The sequence below is a fragment of the Aptenodytes forsteri genome, unplaced genomic scaffold, assembly GCF_000699145.1.
Source record: "Aptenodytes forsteri isolate BGI_AS27 unplaced genomic scaffold, ASM69914v1 Scaffold86, whole genome shotgun sequence".
Classification (NCBI taxonomy): Eukaryota; Metazoa; Chordata; class Aves; order Sphenisciformes; family Spheniscidae; genus Aptenodytes; species Aptenodytes forsteri.
This window is the reverse complement of record NW_008795715.1, coordinates 842,220-866,515: the sequence shown is the minus strand read 5'-3', so window position 1 is coordinate 866,515 and position 24,296 is coordinate 842,220. Positions and strand designations below refer to the sequence as shown.

At 43.3% G+C, this 24,296-nt stretch overlaps 1 protein-coding gene across 1 annotated transcript in view; it reads left to right on the top strand.

Annotated features, from left to right (window-relative positions):
• Nucleotides 1-3,292: 3,292 nt before the first annotated feature.
• The window catches only part of ABCA5 (ATP binding cassette subfamily A member 5), a 31,529-nt gene continuing 10,525 nt past the window's right edge, over nucleotides 3,293-24,296 (top strand). Inside the window, exons 1-26 of the mRNA XM_009283485.2 lie at nucleotides 3,293-3,405; nucleotides 4,141-4,345; nucleotides 5,493-5,651; nucleotides 5,869-5,966; nucleotides 6,647-6,876; nucleotides 8,336-8,477; nucleotides 9,232-9,420; nucleotides 9,805-9,952; nucleotides 10,760-10,928; nucleotides 12,523-12,581; nucleotides 13,136-13,246; nucleotides 13,454-13,629; nucleotides 14,067-14,186; nucleotides 14,988-15,126; nucleotides 15,302-15,392; nucleotides 15,609-15,748; nucleotides 17,201-17,320; nucleotides 18,346-18,547; nucleotides 18,785-18,954; nucleotides 19,592-19,725; nucleotides 20,665-20,802; nucleotides 21,493-21,606; nucleotides 21,972-22,142; nucleotides 23,097-23,210; nucleotides 23,468-23,605; nucleotides 24,106-24,180. Of these exons, the coding sequence (XP_009281760.1) occupies nucleotides 3,301-3,405; nucleotides 4,141-4,345; nucleotides 5,493-5,651; nucleotides 5,869-5,966; nucleotides 6,647-6,876; nucleotides 8,336-8,477; nucleotides 9,232-9,420; nucleotides 9,805-9,952; nucleotides 10,760-10,928; nucleotides 12,523-12,581; nucleotides 13,136-13,246; nucleotides 13,454-13,629; nucleotides 14,067-14,186; nucleotides 14,988-15,126; nucleotides 15,302-15,392; nucleotides 15,609-15,748; nucleotides 17,201-17,320; nucleotides 18,346-18,547; nucleotides 18,785-18,954; nucleotides 19,592-19,725; nucleotides 20,665-20,802; nucleotides 21,493-21,606; nucleotides 21,972-22,142; nucleotides 23,097-23,210; nucleotides 23,468-23,605; nucleotides 24,106-24,180 (3,657 nt within the window). The 5' untranslated portion in view covers nucleotides 3,293-3,300. The remainder of the gene's footprint in view (nucleotides 3,406-4,140; nucleotides 4,346-5,492; nucleotides 5,652-5,868; nucleotides 5,967-6,646; nucleotides 6,877-8,335; nucleotides 8,478-9,231; nucleotides 9,421-9,804; nucleotides 9,953-10,759; nucleotides 10,929-12,522; nucleotides 12,582-13,135; nucleotides 13,247-13,453; nucleotides 13,630-14,066; nucleotides 14,187-14,987; nucleotides 15,127-15,301; nucleotides 15,393-15,608; nucleotides 15,749-17,200; nucleotides 17,321-18,345; nucleotides 18,548-18,784; nucleotides 18,955-19,591; nucleotides 19,726-20,664; nucleotides 20,803-21,492; nucleotides 21,607-21,971; nucleotides 22,143-23,096; nucleotides 23,211-23,467; nucleotides 23,606-24,105; nucleotides 24,181-24,296) is intronic.

Sequence of the window (24,296 nt, the reverse complement as noted above, 5' to 3'; positions counted from 1 at the left end):
GGGTTGGGTTATTTATTTATGTATTAGGTTTCGTGGCTGGGCGAAAAATGGGGAGGAAAGGACATCTGAAGGGGGTTGGGGGGGGGTGGGAGGAATTGGAAACCCGAAGGGGTGTCCTGCCCCCGCGCCTGCGGTTAGCGACCTGCGGGGGTCCCCGGGGAGCGCCGGGGGGGAGCGGGGAGCTGGGCTGGAAACGGCCCGGCCGGGCTTTGCTTCGTGTTACTTCATTATCCTGCGGTTAAATAACCATGGGGTCGGAGGGAAGTGTTCTGCAGTTGCTGGGCTTCATGGTGCCCGGCAGCCCGAGGCACGTCTGTTTCCTTTGGGATTCAGATAAGGAAGAAAATTCAGCCCGTTCTTAAAAAACGCATAAATAAAGCATTCAGCTTAAATAATTTAAGACCAATAAAAAGCACATCAGAGTTTTTCTTGAGTATCATTTAAGCTGTTGTCTCGCAGCAAGATCAGTAATCTTATTTTCTTATCTTTCTGCAGGTGTTGTTCACTGATAAGTTGTTTTTTTTTTTCCCTCAAGCCACAGCTCATTTAGCTGAGGCTCACGCACCCCGTTTGTTTGTTTGTTTGTTTGTTTAGCTTAAAAAACAAGGGAAACATGACATGCAGCACTAAATCACATAAACTGACCCTCACAGACCTTTGTCAGGCTGATGTCTGGGGAAGTGAGGGAAGTCTTCCTAAGTCTCAGCTGGTCGTTATTTCCCCCCTGTAAGAAGCACTAGCATCTCCGACGTGGAATTAAAGGACGAAACCAGTAATTTCCTTGAGATTGCTTTGATCGAGATGCCCACAAGTAGTTGTGTTTCGGCCACTTCTGTCACTACAAGATCATAAGTGGCTAAATTGGGGGCAACTTTCACAGGTTAAGAGTATTTTCATTTTGTCCAGTATAATTCAAATAAATGTCTTGGCGGCTTCTTTTTTTGTTCAGCCTACGTGTTGATTTTCCTCATTTGCAGTTTCTAGGAGGATTTGGGGGATATTTGCCCAGATACCATTTTTCACCATTCAAGTGATACTTCTTCAGTATTCTTAATTGCGTGTTATGTAGCTTCATCAGCTTATGTGGAGATGGCAGGTGTCCTATCAAGAAATTAATTAGCATTCTTAAAAAGACCTTTCCTCCAACCTAGGTGATGTAAGTTAAAGCATGGAAGTGTTTCAGTGAAGATGTGGAAGTATTACTGGTTTTTTTGTTTTGTTTTAATAACTGAATTGAAAATAATTAAAGAAACAGTAACTGGCGTGAGTGAATGAATCTGATTAAATCAGCTTTGCCAATTTTCTGATTTTCAGTAAAATAGAGGAGCGGGACTGAGGGAAGGGGTTGCTGCTTTAATGCGGTCGTGTAGCGTTCAGCAGGGACCCCAGTGGAGCTTCTCCTCTTGTAAGTGCTCCTGAAAGCAAATGGAGGAAGTCCAAGCGCTTAACAGGGCATGCGGTGAGCAGAGGGGAGAAGCACCTTATTTTTTATGACCTGTAAACAATAGCTGCTGCTCTTGTTTAAAACACTCTGCTGTCATTTTGAAGCATTTCTTGCTTGAAAATACCCAGAGGAGTTACATGCATTTTTCCTGCAAGAATTAGTTATTAGCATAGGTTGATGTTTAAGCATTTTGTGTTTTGGTTGTTTTGGGGTTTTTTTTAATCAAAGGAAAAAAATTTTGTTTTATTTTTGGAGTAGATTCAATGGGCTTTTATCAGAAGCACTCCGGGCTCTAGGTGGGATCTCTTCCCAAGGCGTCGCTTTCGGTGACGTGCAGCTGTGTCTCCCACAGGTCCTCGCGCTGCGTGTGCCTGCTGGGGGTCACTGCCCCATGCAGGACCCCGACGCCCAGCAAAGGAAGCCGTGAGCTGTGGGTTCGGTTGCTTGCGGATGCCTTTCCCTTCCTCTCTTCCCTCCTACGCTCAGAGCAATGCAGGCTGCGACAGAGCTGTCTGTCTATAAGCAGTTTGTGTATTTGAAGTTCTTCAAGCTCAGCTCATAGCAGCAGTGCTGACATCTGAGCAACCTCATGTGTTTCTTTAGTTAGATGATGTCTGTACTCCAAATACAGATTTCCATATTGAAATACAGCTGGGGAAGGAAGCTTGAGCCATGTGTTGTCTAACAGATACCGGAGAAACCAGGTCCTGCTGCAGAGCTGCTCTGAATGTGCAGTCACCAAGAACATCGGTCCGCTTTTTGAATAAGTGTTGGGAGCTGTAAAACCTGGAATATGGATAAATTCTTAAAATCTGCACTGTGTTTTGGCTGAAATGTTGAGAAATGACTCAGTTGTTCACCTGTGGCACGTGGGCATGGCTGCAGGTGGGACTTACAGCCGGAGCAGCTGGGGAGCTGGAAGGGGCGGTGGCGTGCAGACCTGCCCTAGTTCTCGTGCTGTCTCTGCTGAGCAGCTCACGATTCTATTTCAATTTCACAGGTGAGGAAATGGAGAGAGATGTAGACTGACCAGTGACTCCGAACCTCGGACAGCAAGGTGGTGGCAAAACTGGGGATAGAAACCTGGCGGTTCCCCAGCCTGCCATCCCTCACCAGGTACGTCCTGGGGAACGGGATGCTGTCTCCTGGAAGAGCATTTTCAATTTTTTTTTTTTTTTTCCTCCCAAAAGATTTACCTTCAGCACTACTGTGCTGTGCAGCTGACCTAAAAGGCAGAAAATAATGAAAAGGAAAGTAAGTAGTGTTGGATCTGCTCCAGAATGAAAAGGGGTTACTCACGGTAAATTGAACAGTTTGCCTGGGGTGAGATGGCTCTTGTTTTCAGGTGCATGGGTCTGGGTGGCTGCCCTGAGGTCACGTGATGGACGCTGGACTTGTGCTCTGAGATAAATACTTCGGTTTGTGATTTATATGTGGCAAAATGAAAATAAGCCCAGGTTAGCTCGGGTCTTGTGAGCTTGCATAGAGCTGATCCTGCCTTTGGGTGGATGCTCAGATGGCACCCTGAGGCCTCTCCCGGGCAGTTTGCCCAGCTCTCCCGTTGCAAATGGGTACTTCCAATTTCTTCGTGTAACGGGCATCTAGCATGTGTATTGGAAGGCATTTAAAATATGAAAAATTGAAAATGAAAAGTCGATATGACAATATAAAAATATAGAACCATAGAATCATTAAGGTTGGAAAAGAGCTCTAAGATCATCGAGTCCAACCGTCAAATATGAGATACTGAATGCTGTAACTGCCTGCCTGGCTTTTGCTTTTTAAATTATTTTGTCATTTAATATAGATTCGGGTTTTGTTGGTTTTTTTTTTCTTAAACAAACTACTCTTGAAAAATGGCACCAGCTACTCCAAGAGAAGCAGGAGTATGGAGACAAACCAAAGCTCTCTTATTCAAGAACTGTCTTATTAAGTGTAGGACTAAAAAAAGCAGCGTTCAGGTAAGTGGAGTGCTTGTTTACTGCTGCCTTTGTGTCTGCTGTTATTCTGCATTTAAGTGGCTCCTGAGTCAGAGGCAATGCTCAATTTTATTATAATGTTTCTGAAGCTTCAAGGTCTGCTCTGAATTTTGGGTTGAAATAGGCTTTTTCGGAAAGTATTTTGTGATCATTTGGTTGAAAATGTATCCTAACATGTAAGGCATTATCCAGAAAATACCCTTGAATTAATACTGCAATCTTAGTGCACTTTTAAAAACATTTGCTCCCATAACTGAGCAGTATAGCGGGATTAGACCTCTCCAAAAGATTTTTACCTTTTCTAACAGTTTAGCCCTGTGCGTAGGTGATGTGTATGATACTGTAAGATGAATTTTGAGGTGAAGAAGAGACAGTACGGTGCTTGGCTAGACTTGTTTAATGGTTCATGGTTTGTGTTTTGCTACTTTGCAAATACCGTAAGTTTGCTGATATTTAAAGCAAGTAGAATTATCCCTTTGTACCTTAAAATGGCTTCTTTGGCTACCAATGCACGCGATTAAAATCCTGCTTCAGTGCCAGAGAAGGATTTGGCATTAAAATTGCTGTTGCATTGGAAACGTGCAGGGAACTTTACCGTCAAGTAGTTAAACTCACAGTCCCTCCTTTAAGCTTCATGTAACTAAGCTAAACTTTTGGAAATTCTCGTTTCTACGATTGCTCTTTGAAGTTTTCGTATTTCTTTTTTTCTTTGTACAGGAGGTCCTTTTCCCACTCTTTTTCTTGTTTTGGCTCATTCTGATGAGCATGATGCATCCGCACAGGAAATACGACGAGGTTGCCAACGCCAACCTCGGCACTCTGGATACCTCCGTGCTGGTGAATTTTGTCATCGGGTACACACCGCCAACCCGAACGGCACGAGAAATCATGAAGAAAGTGGCTTTTGATAACTTCGAAGATGGTATTCAGAACCGAAGTGTTTTATTTTTCTCAGTATATCTCATGCCGTGGCTTGTGTTTGAAGAGGGAGCTCGCTGTTGTTGCTGATGGTAGAAAAAGGCATTTCTTTTCCATCGCAGATAGAGAACAGACTGTGAAGACGTGTTTTTTTTGTTCTGGTTTTTTTTGCTTGGTTGGCAAATGTTCTGGCACTGCCATCTCAAAGTGGTTTGCGTTCTCCTGTTGCAGCCAACAAGTGTTAGGTGGCTGCGGGAAAGGTTTTTGGAGGACCCAAATGCGAAGTACAAAAAGCCCCTGAACAGCTCTAGGGCTAATTAGTACTTGTCCTGTGACATCCTGGGGCAAATTCAGGAGATGATGCTGTCCTGCAGATGTATTAGGTCACATTTTCTATGCTGTTGTTACTATCAAAACAACATTTTAAATTTATTTTTTTTAAATGACGATTCCCATTACACTGTGTCACCTTTTGAAAGCAATTTTTCTTTTTTTTTGTTTTTTTTTTTTTTCCCCCAAGTGCTTTGCCTGCAGAGCTGACACATCTAGTGGGAACTTATCTCTCCAAAACCACTCTGATGTATTTTTAGTTTGGTATCTTTGATTCTCTTCCTTGTGGTATGCATGCTTCAAAGGTACCGCGGAGAAACAGCCCAGCCCGACATCTGCATTTTCCTTATGGGTGCGCTCAGCTGCTTTGAGCAAACAGTTCCACTTTCCGCCTTCGCAGCCCATCTTCCTCCTGTCCTCTGCTGAAGTCAGTGGCAAAATACCATGTTTTCATATATTTAGCCCTCTGCACTGATTTAATCTGCTCTTCTTGAAAAGCGCTGGTGCTGGAGAATAAACTCTCGGGTAGCCGGCAGAGGATTGGGGCAGCAGAAGCTCTTGGAGCAGCAAAAAATGGGGGGGAAAAGGGAAAGGCTCGGGGGTAAATTTGAATTACCCACCCTGCTACTGAGCGACGCTCCTGCAGGTGTCTGTTCAGGAAAATACTTCCTTTACTAGGACAAAAATACAACCCTATATATATCCAAAACCAAATAAATCATTAATGATTAACATGACGCTTCTTAAAAACAGCGTTGCATAGTTTTTCTTCCTGCTGAGCTGATACCTAAATCAACGTGCTAATTTCTTCTATCTCACAGGCATCATCACAGAGGAGTATTTAAGCGAAGAGGAGCTGCAGGAGGCTAGTGCTTTTAAACCCTCAAACTTTGTGGGTGTAGTGTTCAACGATGCCATGTCCTACCAGCTGAGGTTTCCCGATTCGGTCGCTATGTCTTCCATTTATATGGAATCGAGAGGTAAATGTGCATGCCCTTACATGTACTCCGTAAGGGGATAAACTGAAAAATCATTCCCTCTTTTTCTTTTTTGACCTGATGCTGCGTTTATTGGTTTATGGAAGTTCTTTCCACCATTTATAAGGGATCGCCTCAAGCTGCACCGTCTTTACCTTGGGGATAGGACAGCTGTAACTCCAGCATTTTGCATTTTAAAATGCCTCGCTTTATTCTGCAGCCAGTTGCTCCAGCCTGCGGAAAGGGTGTGAATCGGTAACGTACTGGAGCTCGGGATTTACGGCTCTGCAAGCCTGCATCGATGCTGCAATTATACAGGTAAGTCTGAACAAATAATGCAGTAAACCCAAGGAGGTTGGTGCGCTGCCTTGGCTCTGACTGGTTTTGTGATTTTTGTCCATTAATTGTGTAAAATGCCATATAAAAAATTAGCTTGAGTCCGATGAGCAGGCAGAATATTTCATGCGTGTTTTGCCGTATTTTGTACAGAAGTGTTGAATAATGCGGTTGAATAACGCAGACGTTTGTCTTCATTTGTGATTGAATGATACATCACAGCAGTCGTCAGAACGCAAAGGGTTGACAGTGCTCACCCCAAAATACTATTTAAGATGCTGTACCAAAAGGGGCTGCAGAATTTGCCTTACTGTTTTATGGTCAGCATTTGTCAGCGATGCCCTTTTCCCTATTTCTCCCCCATCGTGCCGCTCGCGGTGAGAGCGAGTCTCACCTTTTTAGGTAATAGGAATTGCAAAACTGTTCATTTTACCTCCAGCTCTTCAGATACTGTCCAATTTCTGTGCTTTTGGACTGGGATTTGGGGACAGTAAGGTTTTGGGGTCTCCAGATCTCTCCCTGTCAGCGGGGATGGAGACCGGGCTGGGCACGGTGCGACGCGCTGGCACGTGGGAGCTGAGCCGGGGACGCTGCCGCTGGGTGGGATGGGGCTGTAAAATCAGGAGTGATGCAGAAATAACTCTTCATTCTCTTCCTTTCAGCTGAAGACTAATCAATCGGTTTGGGAACAACTTGAATTGACGAGGGCGGTGGTCATGGGAGAGGCTGCGGTGGTGGAAATAGATAATTTTCCTCGTGCGATCATTTTAATTTACCTAGTGATCGCTTTCTCACCGTTTGGGTATTATTTGGCCATTCATATTGTGGCAGAAAAGGAGAGGAAGTTGAAGGAATTCTTAAAAATATTGGGACTTCATGACACTGCCTTTTGGTATGTGAGTGTTTGGTATAACCCGTTCTTTATAAAAGAAATATAAAATAAAAACACTTTCTAGGAAAACTCCTCTATCCCATCCTCCTTTTTTTAAGTTGTTTTCAGTCTGATTAACTGAAATCAGCCTAAAAGTGAGATGCTCTGTAAAATCTAAGATAGAGATACTTGCAGTATCATGAAAATAGGAATATTTTAATAAGTAAATACCAGAGTAATACTGTTGCATTTGTGCATGTAAAGTTATGCCAGCCTTAGAGGGATTAAATGTGATGATGTGTGAGATTTTTATGTAGTTTGTTTTTTATTGTTTTTAAATAGCTTTGGCTCAGTACCTCCTTTTCTGGAGGCTCAACAGGTAACCTGCAGTCTCTCTTCAGAGTTTATCAGCAGCGTTTCCATGACACATAATTAAATGAATCTCACTCTATAATTTTAACGTGACAGAGCAGTCTAAGCAGCAGGTTTTAATTTGTTTCCTTACCATGATGGAAATTGTCCTATGCGATATAATGGGTTTTTTTTTCCCAAATGAGAGGATGTGCTAATTTGAAATCATTGATAGTTGCAGAGATAAAAGCGGGTTTAGATTTGCCCTTTACCGCAGTGGCCGACAGCGGTTTAGCATCTTTCCGTGCTGCGCCGTAACAGCCAGCTGGGGTTGTCTGCGTTATGTTTTTTTCCGGTTGCTTTTGTTTTATTTCTGCACCCAAGCTCTTTTCTGGCAGTCAGTTCCGCTTGTTTGCGGTACGTCCTTGGTGACAAATCTTATTTAGTTGAGTCCTTTGCCCGCAGCCTCGGTCCGCTGTCCCCACTTGCCCCTCGCACATCAGCATTGAGCATCTCTGGTCTGGAGAAAATCGTTTTACTTTTCCCAGCGTGAAATGGGAGCGATCTGCAGAGGCACGCTGGTAATGCAGCTTTGATCGGCCACTGAATGTAACTCAGAAACTTGCTTCTGAGGAAGATGGGTCATTTTTTACTACCTGTACACAAACCGCTCTTGTTTCCTGAGGTCAGAATTGCTCACAGACTTGCAGCTCTGTTTTTGAAAATAAAAGGATTTTATTACCCTGGCCAGCTACTGGAATAACTAGTGTATTAAATTTTAAATAGAATTTCTTTAATTATTTAAACCTACTACTCAGTTACCCTCTTTTGATTATACCCGGGAATTAATTATGCAAGTTAAAAAAAAAAAAAAAATCATGAATCATCTAATTGTGTATCTTTTTGATGCCGGGTATTGATGTGTGTGCTCTAATGCCTAGAACAATTGCAGGGATGTTTACAAGAGCTCTTTTTATTTGGGGGCTCTTGTTTTGTTGCAAGCTTGTCCTTTGGTGCAGCTGTCTGGAATATTAAAGAATGGTAGTTTTAGCTATTTTTGTGCATGAATAATTCAGGCTGGGAATTCATTGACTGGTTTCTGTTCTTTTTCCCCCCCTTTTGCTCCTAGGCTTTCTTGGGTGCTGCTGTACATGAGCCTGATTTTTGTCATGTCCATTCTTATGGCAGTGATTGCGACGGCTTCTTCCCTCTTTCCCCAGAGCAGTGCCTTTGTGATATTTCTCCTTTTTTTCCTGTATGGAATCTCTTCAGTAAGTATTCCTGGTCTTGTTGAATTCGGCCATCCTATCCCTGGTTTGTTTGGTTTTTTCCCCCTTCCCATCTGATCTTGTTCTCTCTACTAAAGCATTTGGAACAAATGTAGCTTCTGTAGGACCAAACGGTGGTGGGTATCTTACCTGTCCCCATCCCCTGCCCTGGGTCCGCTCCGGTTTGGGATGTTGTACAGGTCTCTCTGAGAAATATCTTTCCTTACTGAAATATCCGAGTTTATAATCATCTGTCTTTGAACTGAAGACACTGTCTGTACAGCACCGTTTTGAAGTCCAAAGCCATGCCCTCTTCTACACATTTGCTGTTACTATCTAGTGTAATGTTAAAACCCTGATTAAAGGTCAGAGAATTAATTTATACAGCAAATTGCTTGTCGGAGTCCGTAAGCAACCAGTGCAGAAATAGTTACTCGTTTACTGTCTGTCATTTACAGAAGGTGTACTAACCAGGGTGTATGGGCACGCTCAGCCATATGGCTCCTTATTTTTCTTTTATAATTTTTTTTCTGTGCGCTGTCACCTGGCATCTTTGGGAAATCTGTCCCTCCCGATGGTCTGTTTGTAAGGGAAGTGTGGGATGTGGGTGAATGCTGTAGTGACTATACCAGGAATACGATGTGATTATCAGAGGCAAAACTGAAGCCATGGTCTTTTTACTTTAGTTTTTCTATACGCTGTATTATTATTATTTTTTAATATAGTACCTTCTTGCATTTATTTAATCCGTCCTTAGGTTTTCTTTGCACTTATGCTGACACCTCTATTTAAAAAGTCAAAGCACGTGGGTATAGTGGAGTTCTTGGCGACGCTGGTGTTTGGTTTTGTGGGCCTTAATATTGTCCTGCTGGAAGATTTCCCCAAGTCTTTTGTGTGGATTCTCAGCCCCTTATGTCAGTGCAGCTTCTTGATCGGTGTCGCGCAGGTAAATAACCTTCTCCTCCTCCGATTGCAACCTCATCGTGCTCATGCGTCTTGCATCATTTTCAAATAGGTAGTGAGGTAGTGCGTCTTGCATCATTTTCAAATAGGTAGTGATGTAGATATTCTTAATTTTTTTTTTTTTTCATAAACTGATGATGGTGGGGAAAAATGCCTATTTTAATAGCTTCTCATGGCAATTTAATACCAAGTAAAATACAGTGCGCCGTCAAGCAACTGTTATTCTCCGTGTTCGTTGCTGTGATCTCAGTCACTTTTTCATTTTTATTTTTTTTCTGTTGCGAAGTTTTGCACCGTGCTGTCATGTCTTTCCATGCTGGTACAATGCCGGTGTGTAACATCTCCTTTTGTCTGTGTTTGTTGGCAGGTCATGCATCTAGAAGATTATGAAGATGGTGCAACATTTTCAAACCTAAATCACGGTCCTTACCCACTCTTTATCTCTCTCATTTTATTGGTGCTGGACAGCATATTTTATCTGCTTGTAGCTGTCTACCTTGATCAGGTTATCCCAGGTATGTTCATGAGAAAAACTGAACTGAACTGTGCTAGCATCACCGATTCCTGAAGTCCTGAGCCCCCCGGGTTGATGCGGCTGGTGCAGCTGGTGGCATTTCTGACTTGATTTTAACTGTGGAGAAAGGAGATGCTGCTGTTTACAAATATATTTTACACTGTGACTCAGAATACTTGTAGCTGAAATAATTTATATTCTGTTAAAGCTGTGAGATGTGAGGGAGGGGTGTTAGCATGTTTAGAATTGACGGCCTTTAGGTACGCCAGCTAAATTTTATTTCCCTTTTCCTAAAGGAAGAGCTTCCTTGCTGGGTTAAGTAGTGCCTCAGCCTTTGCAATTTGCTCTTACAGGGTTGAAAATTAACGACTACTCTGCGTGTTCTAGACCTTTCCTTGTGACGGCAGTAGTTTAACATGAAACGTGGAATAAAGTTGTTAATCTTGCGACTAATGCCTGGTTAAGCCCTTCAGCTCACTTTGCCTCTGATCTCTCTGGCTTTACATTGCCTGTGTTTAAGTCACTGTTCTTTTAGCACTGGGGATTTCTCTTGCATAGAAAGAGATTTGCACATATGTTTAAATACTTAGCAAAACAGGAGCCTGCTAGCAGTGTTGATGGGAACCGTGGCTTAAATGCAGGTAATGTAAACTTGATTTACATTATCTGTAATCCCTCCAGAATGGGGGTGTGGGCTGGCTCCTAAACTTTCAGCAGAACAGTTCATGGCTTTTATAGCTAAAACCCAAAAGCTGAGGAATATCTGCAGTTACTGTTAAGAAATTGTCTTTTTCCCTTTACTGTCCAGGGGAGTTTGGACTACACCGCACGCCATTTTTTTTTATGAAGCCCTCGTTTTGGTCAAAGCACAGAAAAAATTACAAGGAGTTGTACGAGAGCAGCATCAATGGCAGTTTAAGTTTCAGTGAGATAGTTGAACCCGTGCCTTCCGAATTTCAGGGGAAAGAAGCCATCAGGTACGATTCCTGCCCTGTCCCACATGCGGTTTAGCAAACCTGGGTCCCTGACGTTTAATGTGTAATTTGAAAATCACTCTTGTTTCTCCAGTCGTTGCATTCAAATAGCATATGGTATGCATTGCAGAGAGTCCTCCACACGCACACAGCATGGCTGGTTTCCATTTTCAATGAAGCCCCATCACCAACAACATGGATGCTCTCCAAGGATAAATTACTGGGCTTAAAGAAAGGGTTTGTCTGTGGATTGTATTCCTTGAGTTGGAGTCCTCCTAAAACTGGACGGTTTTCCATTCCCTCACTTTCACTGAGGCCACAAGAGACGTAAGCGGTTGCAGATGTTGAAACGCCTACTCTTCTGGGAGGGTTTAGTTTCTGGTAACACACGTTTGAGGAGAAAAAGCTGAATTCTAGGTTTGTGTGAAGGCTGTTGTGTTCTCCATAGACCAGAGGAGAACTTCGTGGTGGTTTTACCCAGCTGCTGTATCTAAGAGGGTAAAACAAAACTGAAATATAGATGTCCACGCTCTCATCTTTCACGTTGCATTTTGTGTCGCCTGTTGTCTTGCATCAGGACTGTCATGTATTTTTAATGTGTCTCAGATACCATTTTCAGTATCTTCCTTTTAGCCCTTGTTTCCATCATTTTCCAATGGCGTCGCCTGATGTGAGTTGAGGAGCTCCGCGTCTTCACTCTTTCTGGTTGGCTCTGCTAGTCTCAAATAAATATTTGAGCTTAGTGACCAGAATGAGTCTTGTGTCGTCTGCGCTATCCATGTCTCTTTGGGCATCTGCCATAGGTTGAAGGGTCCAGTTTTAATCCTGATGTTCACATGAGAACATTGTGGCCGTTTTTGCATTATTCATCCACCCTGGACTCTTTCCGTAGCATCCCTCCACCAGCTCTCCATCATTTTCGCACTATCTTGTCATCTTTACATGTACAGGTTTTGTTTCCTTTCATACCCAGTTCTCCTCCCCGCTATTCACACCTGTAATCCACTCCCCATCCCCATTTTCAGGGTGGCCAGGCTTCCAAAACCCACCCCTCACAGGGTGCCTTCAGATAAACTGGTTGGTTTTTTCATTTTGAAAAACAGTGGGGCTGGAAGGAAGGTTTTTACCTTTCTTGGAGAGAAAGATACCTGCTTTCTTTTGCCTAACTTTGATCAAGAGCTGTCAGTAATCACATCTTTGGAGTCTGGTGTACTACCACCTATTTTCCGTATCCTGTCTGTTGAGTCTTCTGTTGTATTATGAATTTATTGGGGAGTAGCTGTGCCCTTTTCTAGCTTGGGAAACCTCTAGTGCATAGTTCTACTGTGTGAAAGAAACACAGATTTGAAGTAATTCAGTCTGTCATCATAGGAAATACCTTAGAAGGTGACGAGAAAAAGCTTTCTGATAGCGGGGTGGAGATGGACTAAGTTCTGCGACAAGACGCCCTGTCTCTTGACTTGCCTCTACGGGTCTTGAATGTGTCTGGTGCCACTTTAGCATGGTTGTCGTCTTGTGACTGTTGCCGAGTGTTGATCATTCGAAATGACTTATAACGATCCTAAAACAGTTTATAAAATGACATGTCTTCTTTCAGAATCAGCTGTGTTCAGAAAACATTCAGGAAAAAGGGGGAAACTGTGGAGGCTCTCAGAAGTAAGAACGTTTTAGCTTTTTAGTTGCTTATCAGATGCAGAGGAGCAATAGCTGAATTGTTGAGTGGTCTTTTGTGTTTCAGTTCGGGCTTTTTGGTTTCTTTTAGTGGGGTGGGACCTTGGAGCATGAATGCCAGATGTGCTTGTGTGTGTCTTCTCTCACCGCTTTGGCAGTAATCTTGTTTAAAATGGTACCCCAAAAAGAGGAACCCTTCCATCACTAAAGAAAGCCTGCTGACATCATCCCCCTTATTCCTCCTCTGCCCGTGTCGTTAGTGATATGATCTTCCCTGCCCCATCTCCCTGATCTTTTCATCTCGTTTCCCTGTGTGGCTTTTAAACGCAGCCACCCTGCACCCAGTGCAGGGACTGTCCCAGCCCCAGCGGTCCCGCGCCATGCTGGGGTGTGAAGGTAAGGCATCCCTCCGAACAGAGAGTAAATGCATACCCCATATGTCAGTATTTGAATTGACCTCTGCGGTAGGAGCCGGCTCCGGGTGCCACAGGCACGTCGCTAACGTCTCCTCTTTCTCTTGCGCCTGCCTCGGGGACCAGATTTGTCCTTCGACATCTATGAAGGTCAGATCACGGCTCTGCTCGGGCACAGCGGGACCGGGAAGACGACGCTGATGAACATCCTTTGCGGGCTGTGTCCACCGACAGACGGTGAGCTTCTCCGGTGTTAGGAGATTTTGAGTACCCTGCTTTTGAAAACCAAAGCTGTTAACCTTTATGGTTATTTCAGGATGCACTAAATTTTTCTCTGGATAATGTCTGGAAGAGTCCACTTTAGGTTCATGTCCATGTTATCCTGCTCTCTGGCTGTAACAAACCTCTCAGTTGATTGCTCCTGGCTTTTTTCTTTTTTTTTAGGGTTCGTCTCTGTCTACGGGCACAAAGTCTCTGAAGTCGATGAAATGCTTGAAGTGAGACAAATAGCAGGTGTGTGCCCCCAGTCCGACATACACTTTGATATATTAACTGTGGAGGAGAATCTCTCCATATTTGCTGCAATTAAAGGAATCCCGCAGAACGATTTGATACAAGAGGTAAGTCAGCCGGGCACAGATATGTTTTACATCTTCATTTTTAACCTGTAGGGCAAAATAGTCTTAGATTGTACAGATATTTCCTTAAGACAAGTTTGCAGGGGCATATTACTTTACAGTATAACAGACAAGGAGGCAGAGTACAGACAGATGTTTTTACATAGATAAACTTAAATTTTCCTAGGAAACTAAAATGCTCATGAAACTTTTTAAATCCCAGCATTTGTGTGCAAGCATAGACACCTTTTAACTTCTGCAGGTTTGCTGGGGCTTAAGACCCTGCTCTGGATGTACAAGTTCGTTAGCAGGGTGTGCAGTTCAGATAGAGAATAGACTGTGAATTAGGAGCAGTTAATCTGAATGTTAATTGTTAATAATCTGGTTAAAAAAATTTATAGGGTTTTTTTAACGATAAATGTGTTTCTTATGTTTTGAAGGTGCAGAAAGTGTTGTTGGATTTAGATATGCAGCCTATCAGAGACAATCAAGCTAAAAAACTAAGTGGGGGGCAGAAAAGGCGGCTGTCGGTGGGAGTTGCTGTTCTCGGGAACCCAAAGGTGAGTGTGATGGAGGCGTTCCCGACTTGGTGTCACTAATACACCTAAGAGTCGATGTCTCTTGTCAAAACCAGCTAATGCATGTAAGAATATGTAAGATGCAGAAATTATTGCTGTGAGCAACTGTCACTTTTTTCCCCCCCCTCGTTTGTGGTGTAAACAATTAAAATCACTTCAGTAGCTCAGCTTCTATGCTCGAGGATGTTAATGGCTTAGGTAATGGCAATAGCTCTGGATTTGATCTCTTTGTGAAATAAATAGCGTGAAAAGTTTTATGTCGTTTCTGGCAGGTAACATTTAGCCCCCAACAGCGACACTGTTGGAGACTTTCCTTGCAAAGCCATCCAGGCACTCGGAGCAGGGACGGAGCCAGAGAGCTCTTTTGTGTTACAGATCTATTATTTCTGGCCTGTAAGAACGGGGACTGCTTTTAGATCTGTCTTTAAAAATGAGGCATGTGACAGTTCACTGGGATTTTAAAAGCATGTGTGTATATTTAACTATCCCGTAATAGAGTGAATCCATAGCTAAATGTAATTGTATTAGACACAGAATAAAACAGACTATGGCATTAACTTACTATATGATTTTTCCATTTGTCACAACAGGAGATGAATTTATTCAAAGCGTAGCAGAGACAGCTGCCTTGCTTACTCTAGGATGTTTCCTATATGTTTTAAGAGGACTAACTAGCAGGCTTCAAACAAAAAGCCCTCTATCTGTAACTTCGGTGGGATTTCCTGAGGTCAGTACCTTGCACGTGGATATGGCTTTGCAAACGCTTCTTGTTTTTGCGCAAAGGTTTTACTGCTGGATGAGCCGACTGCGGGTATGGATCCGTGTTCGCGGCACATCGTCTGGAACCTCCTGAAAAACAGAAAAGCGAATCGCGTGACCGTTTTCAGTACCCACTTCATGGACGAGGCGGATATCCTCGCCGGTGAGTCCTGCCGCCACCCCCTGGGTACTGCCCCGGGTACCCAGTCCCTGAGAGGCAGTCACGTTATAGAGCAAAAAGTGATGCTTCTCTAACTGTGGTATATGCCTTTATTTGAAACATATAGTTGTGTTTTGGAATAAATTGACATTTCTCTGATGTTTTGTTTTGTTTCTAGATCGTAAAGCTGTGATTTCTCAAGGGATGTTAAAATGCCTTGGATCTTCTCTCTTTCTCAAAAGCAAATGGGGAATTGGCTACCGCTTGAGGTACTCTTTTTGTGTGATACCTGTTATGTGACATCATGCATCTTTCTTTATTGTTTTCTGTTGAAATCTGTAAGATAGCACCCCCTGTCCTTAAAAAAGATCCTTTTATCATCTTCGTACTGAATGTTTGGTGCTCTGCTGGCTGCTAGTTCTGATGCAGGCGTACGGAGAAAAGCAAGCTTTAAAAACCCAATTTCTTGTCGTGCATTTGCTTAGTATGCACATCGATGCCTATTGCAACACAGAAGCTACAACCTCGCTGATAAGACAGCACATACCTGCAGCCAGCCTGATCCAAGAGAACGACGAGCAGCTCGTGTACACCCTGCCGCTCAAGGACATGGACAAGTTTGCAGGTATTGACGTTTTTGTTGTGCTGCAGGGTTGCACGGCTGCAGGAGGGAAATCCGTCAAGCGTGGCCGTAGTCTGCAATTCTTGTTAAATTGTCACTTCTGCATTTATGTGTTTTTATATGTATTCATTGTTCGGCTGATTTGGCTGATACCAGTCAGCGAGGTCTTTCTCAGGCGACTGAGGACCTCGTCACCTCCTCCAAGGGGGCTGTGGTGTGTTACGAGGGATGTGGGTACCCGACAGCAAGCGCTGGGGAGATGCCTTTAGCAGAAGGGTGGAGAGACCCTTTTGTCTGAGAATCCCCTTGTCCTGCAGAAGCATCATCTTACTGCAGAGCGTTTTAATGAGCAGGGCTGGCCTCCAGCGGGAAGCCAGAAAGCCCCAAGTCCTACAATAATCAATCCCTCTTGTTGCGAGCTGCAAAGAGCATTGTGTCGCTGCCTTAAAATTGAGGGAGCGTGGAATGGATGTGTTGGCTTCACTAGATGGCAGCAATTATCTGATCAGTCCTACACGGGGCTGCTTGTTCATCTCCCAGGAGAAAATGGAAGAAACGGCGTGTCCTTTGCGCTATGTGGAAGGCTAAGGGAGAATCAATACTGATGTGAACGCGGCTCATATTTCATAAATGCTTTTTTCCCGTTGCATTTAACCAGTTAATAATTTATTAGCTTTACCTTTAGCAGCCACTGCGTGTACTTTTGAAAAACGGGCATCTTTATACAAGATTGAATCAATTCCCCTGAACTATTTTAAGGAGAAGCCGAGGTTAGGAATGTGCCTCAGCCACTGGGGCAGAAGAAACCGCGGAGATCTGATGAGCATCGTTGGGTATCTGACTGCTCTTCCCGTTGTACGCATTTGCATTTCCCTTTGATGTGACCTTGGCTCTGAAGCTCCTCATTTTGTCAAGTCCTTCGCTTCACAGGACTGGCAAAAGCCCGATAGCATTTTTTAGCCCAAGTTGCTAATAAGTGCTCTCGCTCTGAACATCATTTTGGTCTTCAAGCTATGCATGCCGTCCAGGATCTCCTGCCCAGTTAAGCTGGCTTTGCAGATCTGGGTATTTATGTCTCTAAAAAAAATCACCCAGTGGTTTTATTTGTAAAATCTCTTTGCGCCTGGGCAGGGATCTGGGTAGGTCATGCCTATCACCCAGTGGTTTTATTTGTAAAATCTCTTGCGCCTGGGCAGGGATCTAGGTAGGTCATGCCACATTTCCCATACCTGACCACAGAGGTTGAAGTTTTGTGCTAAAAGGAGCTTATCCCGACCTTGGTTCTCAAGCCATGACCTGTCTCTTCATAATTAAGCAACCATATTTACACGTTACCTGCTGTTTAGAGTACCGTACAGAAGGCTTTAGGGATGCCTCTGATGGGCTTGAAGATCTCTTGGGACGACGATGTAATCCTGTTTCAGACCAACCAGTATGTTTCAATTCTGTCTCTAGGCTTGTTTTCTGACCTCGACACTCATTCCCATTTGGGTGTTATCACCTATGGCGTTTCCATGACGACACTGGAGGATGTCTATCTGAAGCTGGAAGTTGAGGCAGAGATCGATCAAGCAGGTGGGATGGACAGTAGCTGTTTTCCTGTTTTCCCTCAGGCTTGATTTAGTCTTAATTAACGTAGAATTGTCCATGCCACGCCACTGCCAGAAGGAGTTTTGCTATGGAGGTAAGAATAAAAAATCCTCTCGCAGATTGCTGCATCCGGCAGCGTGGGGCTCCTTCGGTCTCACAGCATTCCAGGCTTTTGAAATATTTAACGTGAAAAAACACACAAAAGCAGCGAGTTGGGTGGGGAGTGATTCTAGGAGGATCCAGGGTAAAAGCTTTTTACTGGCTGTCTCTGCAGTAATTAATTTTTTATCCAGTGTACTTACATCTAAGTTCTTTGCTTTACGGTTGCAGTTTTTATGGCTAGCTTTTTAAAATGTGCTTTATTTTCCTAATGGAGCTTACTTTCAAGAAATTGTAAATGCGCAGTATAAAATTTGTTTCCAACCTTCAGTACATTTACAGTAATATTAGTAGCCTGCACTTAAGGCTGAAATCGCTAAACTTGTCTTTCTTCTCCTCCTTTAAATTAACTTCCAATTCACATGAAAAGTTGGGACCGCTTAATATTACTCCAGAACTAATCAGTTCTTCTTTTGATGTCAACTTTGAATGGCTTAAGCTATCTTAATCTTTCTAGAGCTTTCTTTGTGATACAGACTAGTAAACTATCCTGCTCTGCAACGCTTTTGCATAGGTATAAGAGGGTTTAACAGCTGAATATGCCGGTACTGAATAGTACAGGTGCATACGTAGGCTAATGGTATGAAACCGGGGCAAGTTGCACCTTCCGAGCGGCAGAAATTTGTACTGTCTGCCTTAAGCGTCTGCTGTACGGGTGATTCAGGGCTTTGGGGTAGATTGGTGTCACTGGGCTTGGGGTTAAGTTGAGAGATGGGATGAGACGAGATGGTTTCCCCAATAGCAAGGGGAAGGAATTGATGGCCACCCAGCTTTCTCCAGCCCTACCTTTTCAAACCGCGTAGCTTTGACAGAGCATCAAATTTATAGAGTTCTACTCTCTTCTTTTTCAGATTATAGCGTGTTCAATTCCCAGCAAGTGCAGGATGAAGTGGATACAAAATCCTTTGACGATATGGAGCAGAGCTTCCTGATGCTCTCGGAGACGAAGGCGCCAGCAATGAGCAATACAGCCCTCTGGAAGAAGCAGTTTTCCACCATAGCAAAAGTTCACTTCCTTAGTCTCAAGCGGGAAAATAAATGCGTGAGAGTTATGTAAGTATTGGGGCTTTCTCACTTACATACAAAGTTCTCAAAGCCTGTTTGAATGATACCAGAGAAATGGCAGGATGCGATTAATTTTTTTCCCATAGTTACATTTCAACAATAACAAGTATTACTGTTGAATACATGCTTTTTGGGGGCAAGGGAGATGTTGTTTTAATAACATGCGCATAAACTGGGCTGGCTTTCGCTGAATTTTAATAAAACCAAAACTTTTATTTCTTTCAGGTTGTTGCTTTTTCTGATTTTTCTTGTAGTTCAGATTTTATTGTTTTTCATACACCACATCATCAAAAATTCTGTAGCTGCTATCAAACTTTCCCCAGATTTGTACTTGCTGAAGCCCGGAGAGGACTATCACAAGTACAGGAGTCGTCTCCTGCTGCAGAACTCCACAGGTAGGAGAGCAGAGATGCTCCGCAGGGGTAGCTCCCGTCTCCACCTCTCTCTTCAACGTAGCATTTTCACACGACTCGTGTGAAGGAACTGGGTAGGGAGACATCTACGTACATCAACATTAAAATCCTGCTACAAAGCATTTTGGAAAATTCCTTTTTGTTTCAACTTAAGATGTTTTAAAAGTGCATAGCAGCGATCTGGGCAATAGAAACAAGCGTCTGTTTGAGCTATCGGGAATTTGTGCTTAATACAACTTAATTTCTCTGGACACTGTATCAAAGTGCCACGGGTGTCCTGCTCTCTTAGCTAATTCTCTGTTCAGCTGAAACTTTGAGTATCCTGAAAATGCTCGTTGGCACTTCTGCTTCCTCACTGCTGCATTTGACTTGCACAAATTAATTGGAGAATATAACCAAAAAATTTTCTTGAATGCTTTGGAGGCTATTGAGTGGGAAGCCGAAATAAAAACATTTGTGGTGTTCGAAATAGCAGAGGACTCTTTTTGGTGGTCACGTGTAAGGAAACAGTGATCTTTCATCATAGGGTTATATCAGTGGGAAAATGCATCAATAATTTTGTGTAAAATACTCCAAGATGGTGATGAGTAATCACGTTGTTTTCTCTGTCTTACACCAGAATCGGATATTGATGACATTGTCCGCTCTCTTGGGAGCATGAACATACTCTTGGAGATGTTCAATGACAGTGATTATGTCTCAGCTGCACCTCACAGCGCAGCTTTAAATGTGTTTGACCTTGAATCCAGACAGGTAAGATGGACAGACCGGCACGGTCGTATCCCAAAGAGCAGACAAGCGGCTGGTTGGGGGCTGGTTTTCTTGCACTCTTGCCTGAAAGGCATGTATTGAGTCATACAATCAAATAATCATATAATATTGCTTATGCAAGAGGCCTACAAAGAGGACTTGTATTAACAGAATGGAAATATTATCAAAATAAACGTTCTTCCATAATGATAATTATGGTAGGCTAATAAAACTTCCATTCCCCTTTCTTCCCCACAAGGATATGAAAAGCCAAGAGAAATATTTTGCTTCACAAGAGACCTGGCATAGGAATTTATTTTTTTTTTACTTATACTGGCTGAATTATACAATTTGACAGAAGTATAATTCCACGGTGCTCTCATGTGTAAAGAAATACGAGTTTCTTGGATTGTAGGCGTTCATTTCAGTATGGTCACTGAAGGAGTATCAGAAAGATTTGAACATGGGGGTTGTATTTAATGTCCAACAAAGGAACTGCTTTGCAATATGCCAGCTCTGTCTCTTGTTCCCATTTTTATTCACTGCAAACTGTTAATATTAGTGTGACAGTGCAGCCCTTAGCTAATGTAAATTTTTGCCTGTCTGGTTTTTAAATGCATCAGCAAGAACGTATGAGTGCAGGTCATTGTGTGTGTTGTTTTTCAGACTCTAATTGTCCGGAGCATCATTTGTCATAGCGTCACAGTTGCATAAAATGTTCTGGGAATTTATTCCAAATAACTTGTTCACTATAAGCATTGTTTTCCTGAATTAGGTTACGTGTTATAACCACCTTGAGCAGCCCAGAGCTTCCTGCAAAGCATACTCTATTACGCAAAGAATTTTCCCAATGTTCAGGTTTAATTAAGCCCATAGGAGAGCCCTCTCAGGATATTACCCTTCGTGCAGAAGAATTAATATAGGAAACACTTTCCTTTCCAGAGCTATGTTTTCACGGTCATATTCAACAACACCATGGTGCATTCCCTGCCAGTTTTGATGAATATTGTCAGCAATCTACTTCTGCGCAATTTAAATGTGACGGAGAACATTCAAATCTGGAGCAACCCCTTCGTTCAGGTGAGCAGCACCCGTGGCTGCAGCAGGGGCTGCACGGCAAAAATCACCCTTAAACACACGGCGGGTGGCAAAGCATCCCTGGGGTGAGAGGGGGAGTGTAAAAACACACCGTAAATGAAGGGAGAAGCCGGTTGGGACTGTCTGCGGTACCAAGGGCTATGCTCTGCACGGCACCGTCGGGAAGGATTGGGCCCCAGCAGCCAAAGCCCATGGAGTAAGTCCTTGGTGGTACAGACCTCTGCAGAACGGACCTCTGCAGAACTGAAGAAGACTTGAAAGGTGCCAGGATTTTGTTCTGCAGCTTGTGGAAGTGGAGGAAAAAGGCTCTTGGAAAGAGGATGTCCTGTTGGGAATTTGTTACGGGTTTGTTACGGGTTTGTTACAGGTTACCTGCAGTTCTCGGAGGCTGAACGTGGGGATGCTGGAGGTCTGCTGCCTCCTGTGCAGCGCTGGGGTGGCCTTTAGGAGAGGAGAGGACCTGCTGCAGGAGATAAACGCTGTGGGAGTTTATGAGACACACTTATAAATACTCCAGAAGCTTCCATAGGTGTTTTTCCTCATGCTGCAGCTCAGATGATCTTGAGATACACAGAATATATGTTTTAGCATTTACGGTCATGTTCCAACTGTAAATGCATTTTTTTTGGTCACACACGTTCTGGTACTGAAGAAATCTGATTTATATTTCAGAACCTTCCAGACACAATTTTCAGACTGGAGATCTATTTTGAAGCTGTGTTACTGGGGATCATTATTACTGGAATGCCACCCTATTTTGCCATGGACAATGCAGAAAACCATAAGGTAAACTTCCAGATGTGGATTCACAGACTGCAGAAGAACTTAAAAACTTTGGGATTTTGAGGGAAATCTTAAGAAGTGTTTTAAATAGCATCTTTTGCCATGAGAGGCGGCATGGATGTGACTGCTGTTTGCTGCCTGGGGTTGAGCAGATTTGGGAAAAGCCCTTTTGCTCTCTGTGGAAATGCTTTTTGCTTCTTTGGCAGCTAAAATCAGCAGTAACTGGGTAACGCACTGATGCCACGTCAGTGTAAAAGCAGTGTATTAGAGGGGAAAAACAAGATCCTGCTCACACACCGGGGCAGATTAATACAGTGTTAATTTTAATTAACGTTTAATTAACATTGCGTTTTCTTTTCCTGTTGCAGATCAAAGCATACACGCAGCTGAAGATAGCGGGGCTTTATCCCTCCGCTTACTGGATGGGGCAAGCCATCGTTGACCTCCCGCTGTTTTTCTCCATCCTTGTCCTGATGATAGGCAGCCTCTTCGCCTTTCACTACGGCGTTTATTTCTACGTTGGCAAGTTCCTTGCTGTGGTGAGTGCGGTGGGGACCGGAGCACACGTGGGGATGTGAGAGCATGGTTATGTTATTTTCCACAAGTGTTTATTTTTATTAGGTGGTTCAGCAGACCTTGTCCAACCGATATACAGGGAAAATGCCTAATTAAGGCTGCTGGCGCAGAGGCACCAGTTAGGCTGCACCAAAGGCAAAAGAGTGCTACTTTTTGTGGGGAAAAACCTCAAATTTTGGAGTTGCGTTCAGAACTGGAATAAAATGGAGCTTTAAAATACCAGGATCTTCCAAGGAGACGCTCCATCCTTTTTTGTCCTGCCTGCTCGGTCTGCTTTGTGCTCTTTGCTGTCGATTGATAATTGCTCCATTTGCATCGGCGCGTTGCTGATGGCAAGGTTACAGCGACTTTGAACACAGACCAGCCCTGCGATGAATTGCAGCGTACGATTAAACTGAAGAGACTGCAAGTCTTCATGTCTTTTATATTCAGAGTGGGCTTCCCTGAGATATTGGCTGTAATTGAGAAGAATCGGGCTTTCCTAGCTGCTTTCCCAGAAGCTCTGAGTTAATCAGGTTTGGGATGTGACCGTTGCGCTGCAGGACTATTTTTTCTACCAGTGCATCTACCCTTGTTTTAATTTCTCCGAAAATGCTAAGGCTGAAGGGTTGAATTCCTAATATTTGCCAAAATCTTCAGGTCAACATTTATGGGAGCCTGTGTTATAAAAAAAAAATGGGAAATAGTTTAAAGGAGACTGAGGGAGTGAGGTTCCTGCCTATCCATGTACTCTTCTATTTGTGTCTTTAATAGTATATGCTGTATTTCCCAAGGTGGCAAAATATATCAAATTAAGTGACAAAGATGAATCCAGAGTTATGTAGCACACTAAAGTAATTCCAGTTGATACTTACACAAAAAATTCACCCCTGGGTTCTTGCTGTACATTTCCTGAGAAACCTTTCCTATCTTTGCAGATTTTTTGCCTGATCGGTTATGTCCCATCCGTTGTGCTCTTCACTTACGTGGTCTCCTTCACGTTTAAGAAAGTCCAGAATACGAAAGAATTTTGGTCATTTATATTTTCAGTGGTGAGTAACTTTGCCTTGAGTTCGGTTAGCTAGGAAGATCGGTTATCTCCAAAGCCATAAAAGGCTTCCCAGTTATTTTATTTAACTGTGTGTCCTTAATGCACAAGAAATTTGAAACATTTACCAATGTCTCTGTATTACTGCCATATCCTAAATGATAAAAGCTTTAAAAAATATGCCTGAAATTAGATAACTTACTTAGTTCAGACTCTCTACGCAGGAAAATGGACTTTTTTTTTTCCTTTTCTTTTGTACAGACAGCCTTGCTCTGTACAGTTGTCACTGAAGTGGCCTTTTTTCTGGACTATTACCTGGTAACCACCGTCCTGCATTATCTCTGCTCCATCTTCATTCCTATTTATCCCCTTATTGGCTGTCTGATTTGTTTTATAAAGGTAAGGGGGCACAGGAGATCCTCTCCAGAGCATTCGTAGACAGCTGGGGTTGTGTGGGTGTCTTTAATGATAAGAAGACAGCAGTTAGCTGCCTAGTGGTGTGATGTCGTCCATAGCCGTTTAACACGTGAAGAATAGCAACTGCTGGTGAAGTCACCTTTTTCCTGTAAGCAAAGTGTTGCAGTTTTAAAATGAGGAAAGAAACAAGTCTTCCATTAAATATCTAAAGGAAAACCATGTGTTTCTCAGCCTGTGGACTGGGCAAACCCAGTGACGGGAGATGGGTTAGTTGGGAGTCAGTGGCTTTAAATCGGGAGAAGCCCCAGGGACTTTGGTGGAAGTTTATTAGCGTCAGACTCATGCAAGCAGGGTCTCTGCAGAGTTCAGAAACGGCTTGAGCAACGTAACTTAAACGGCTGATTTGAGGTTAAAGTGCGATGTAGAATATCCAGTCTCTGGTAGGTGATTGTTTACCTGAATGTATTATTTTGCTTTGTCAGGTCTCATGGAAAGGCAAGCGAAAGGACAGAGGATACTACGACCCGTGGGACCGGCTCCTGGTAGCAGTTATAGCTGTAAGCATGATTATTTGCCATATTTGCAGTAGAGAATTGCTAACTCCTGCTGGGAAGCTGCCGTGGTTTAACCCCAGCCGGCAACTAAGTAGTACCACACAGCTGCTTGCTCACCC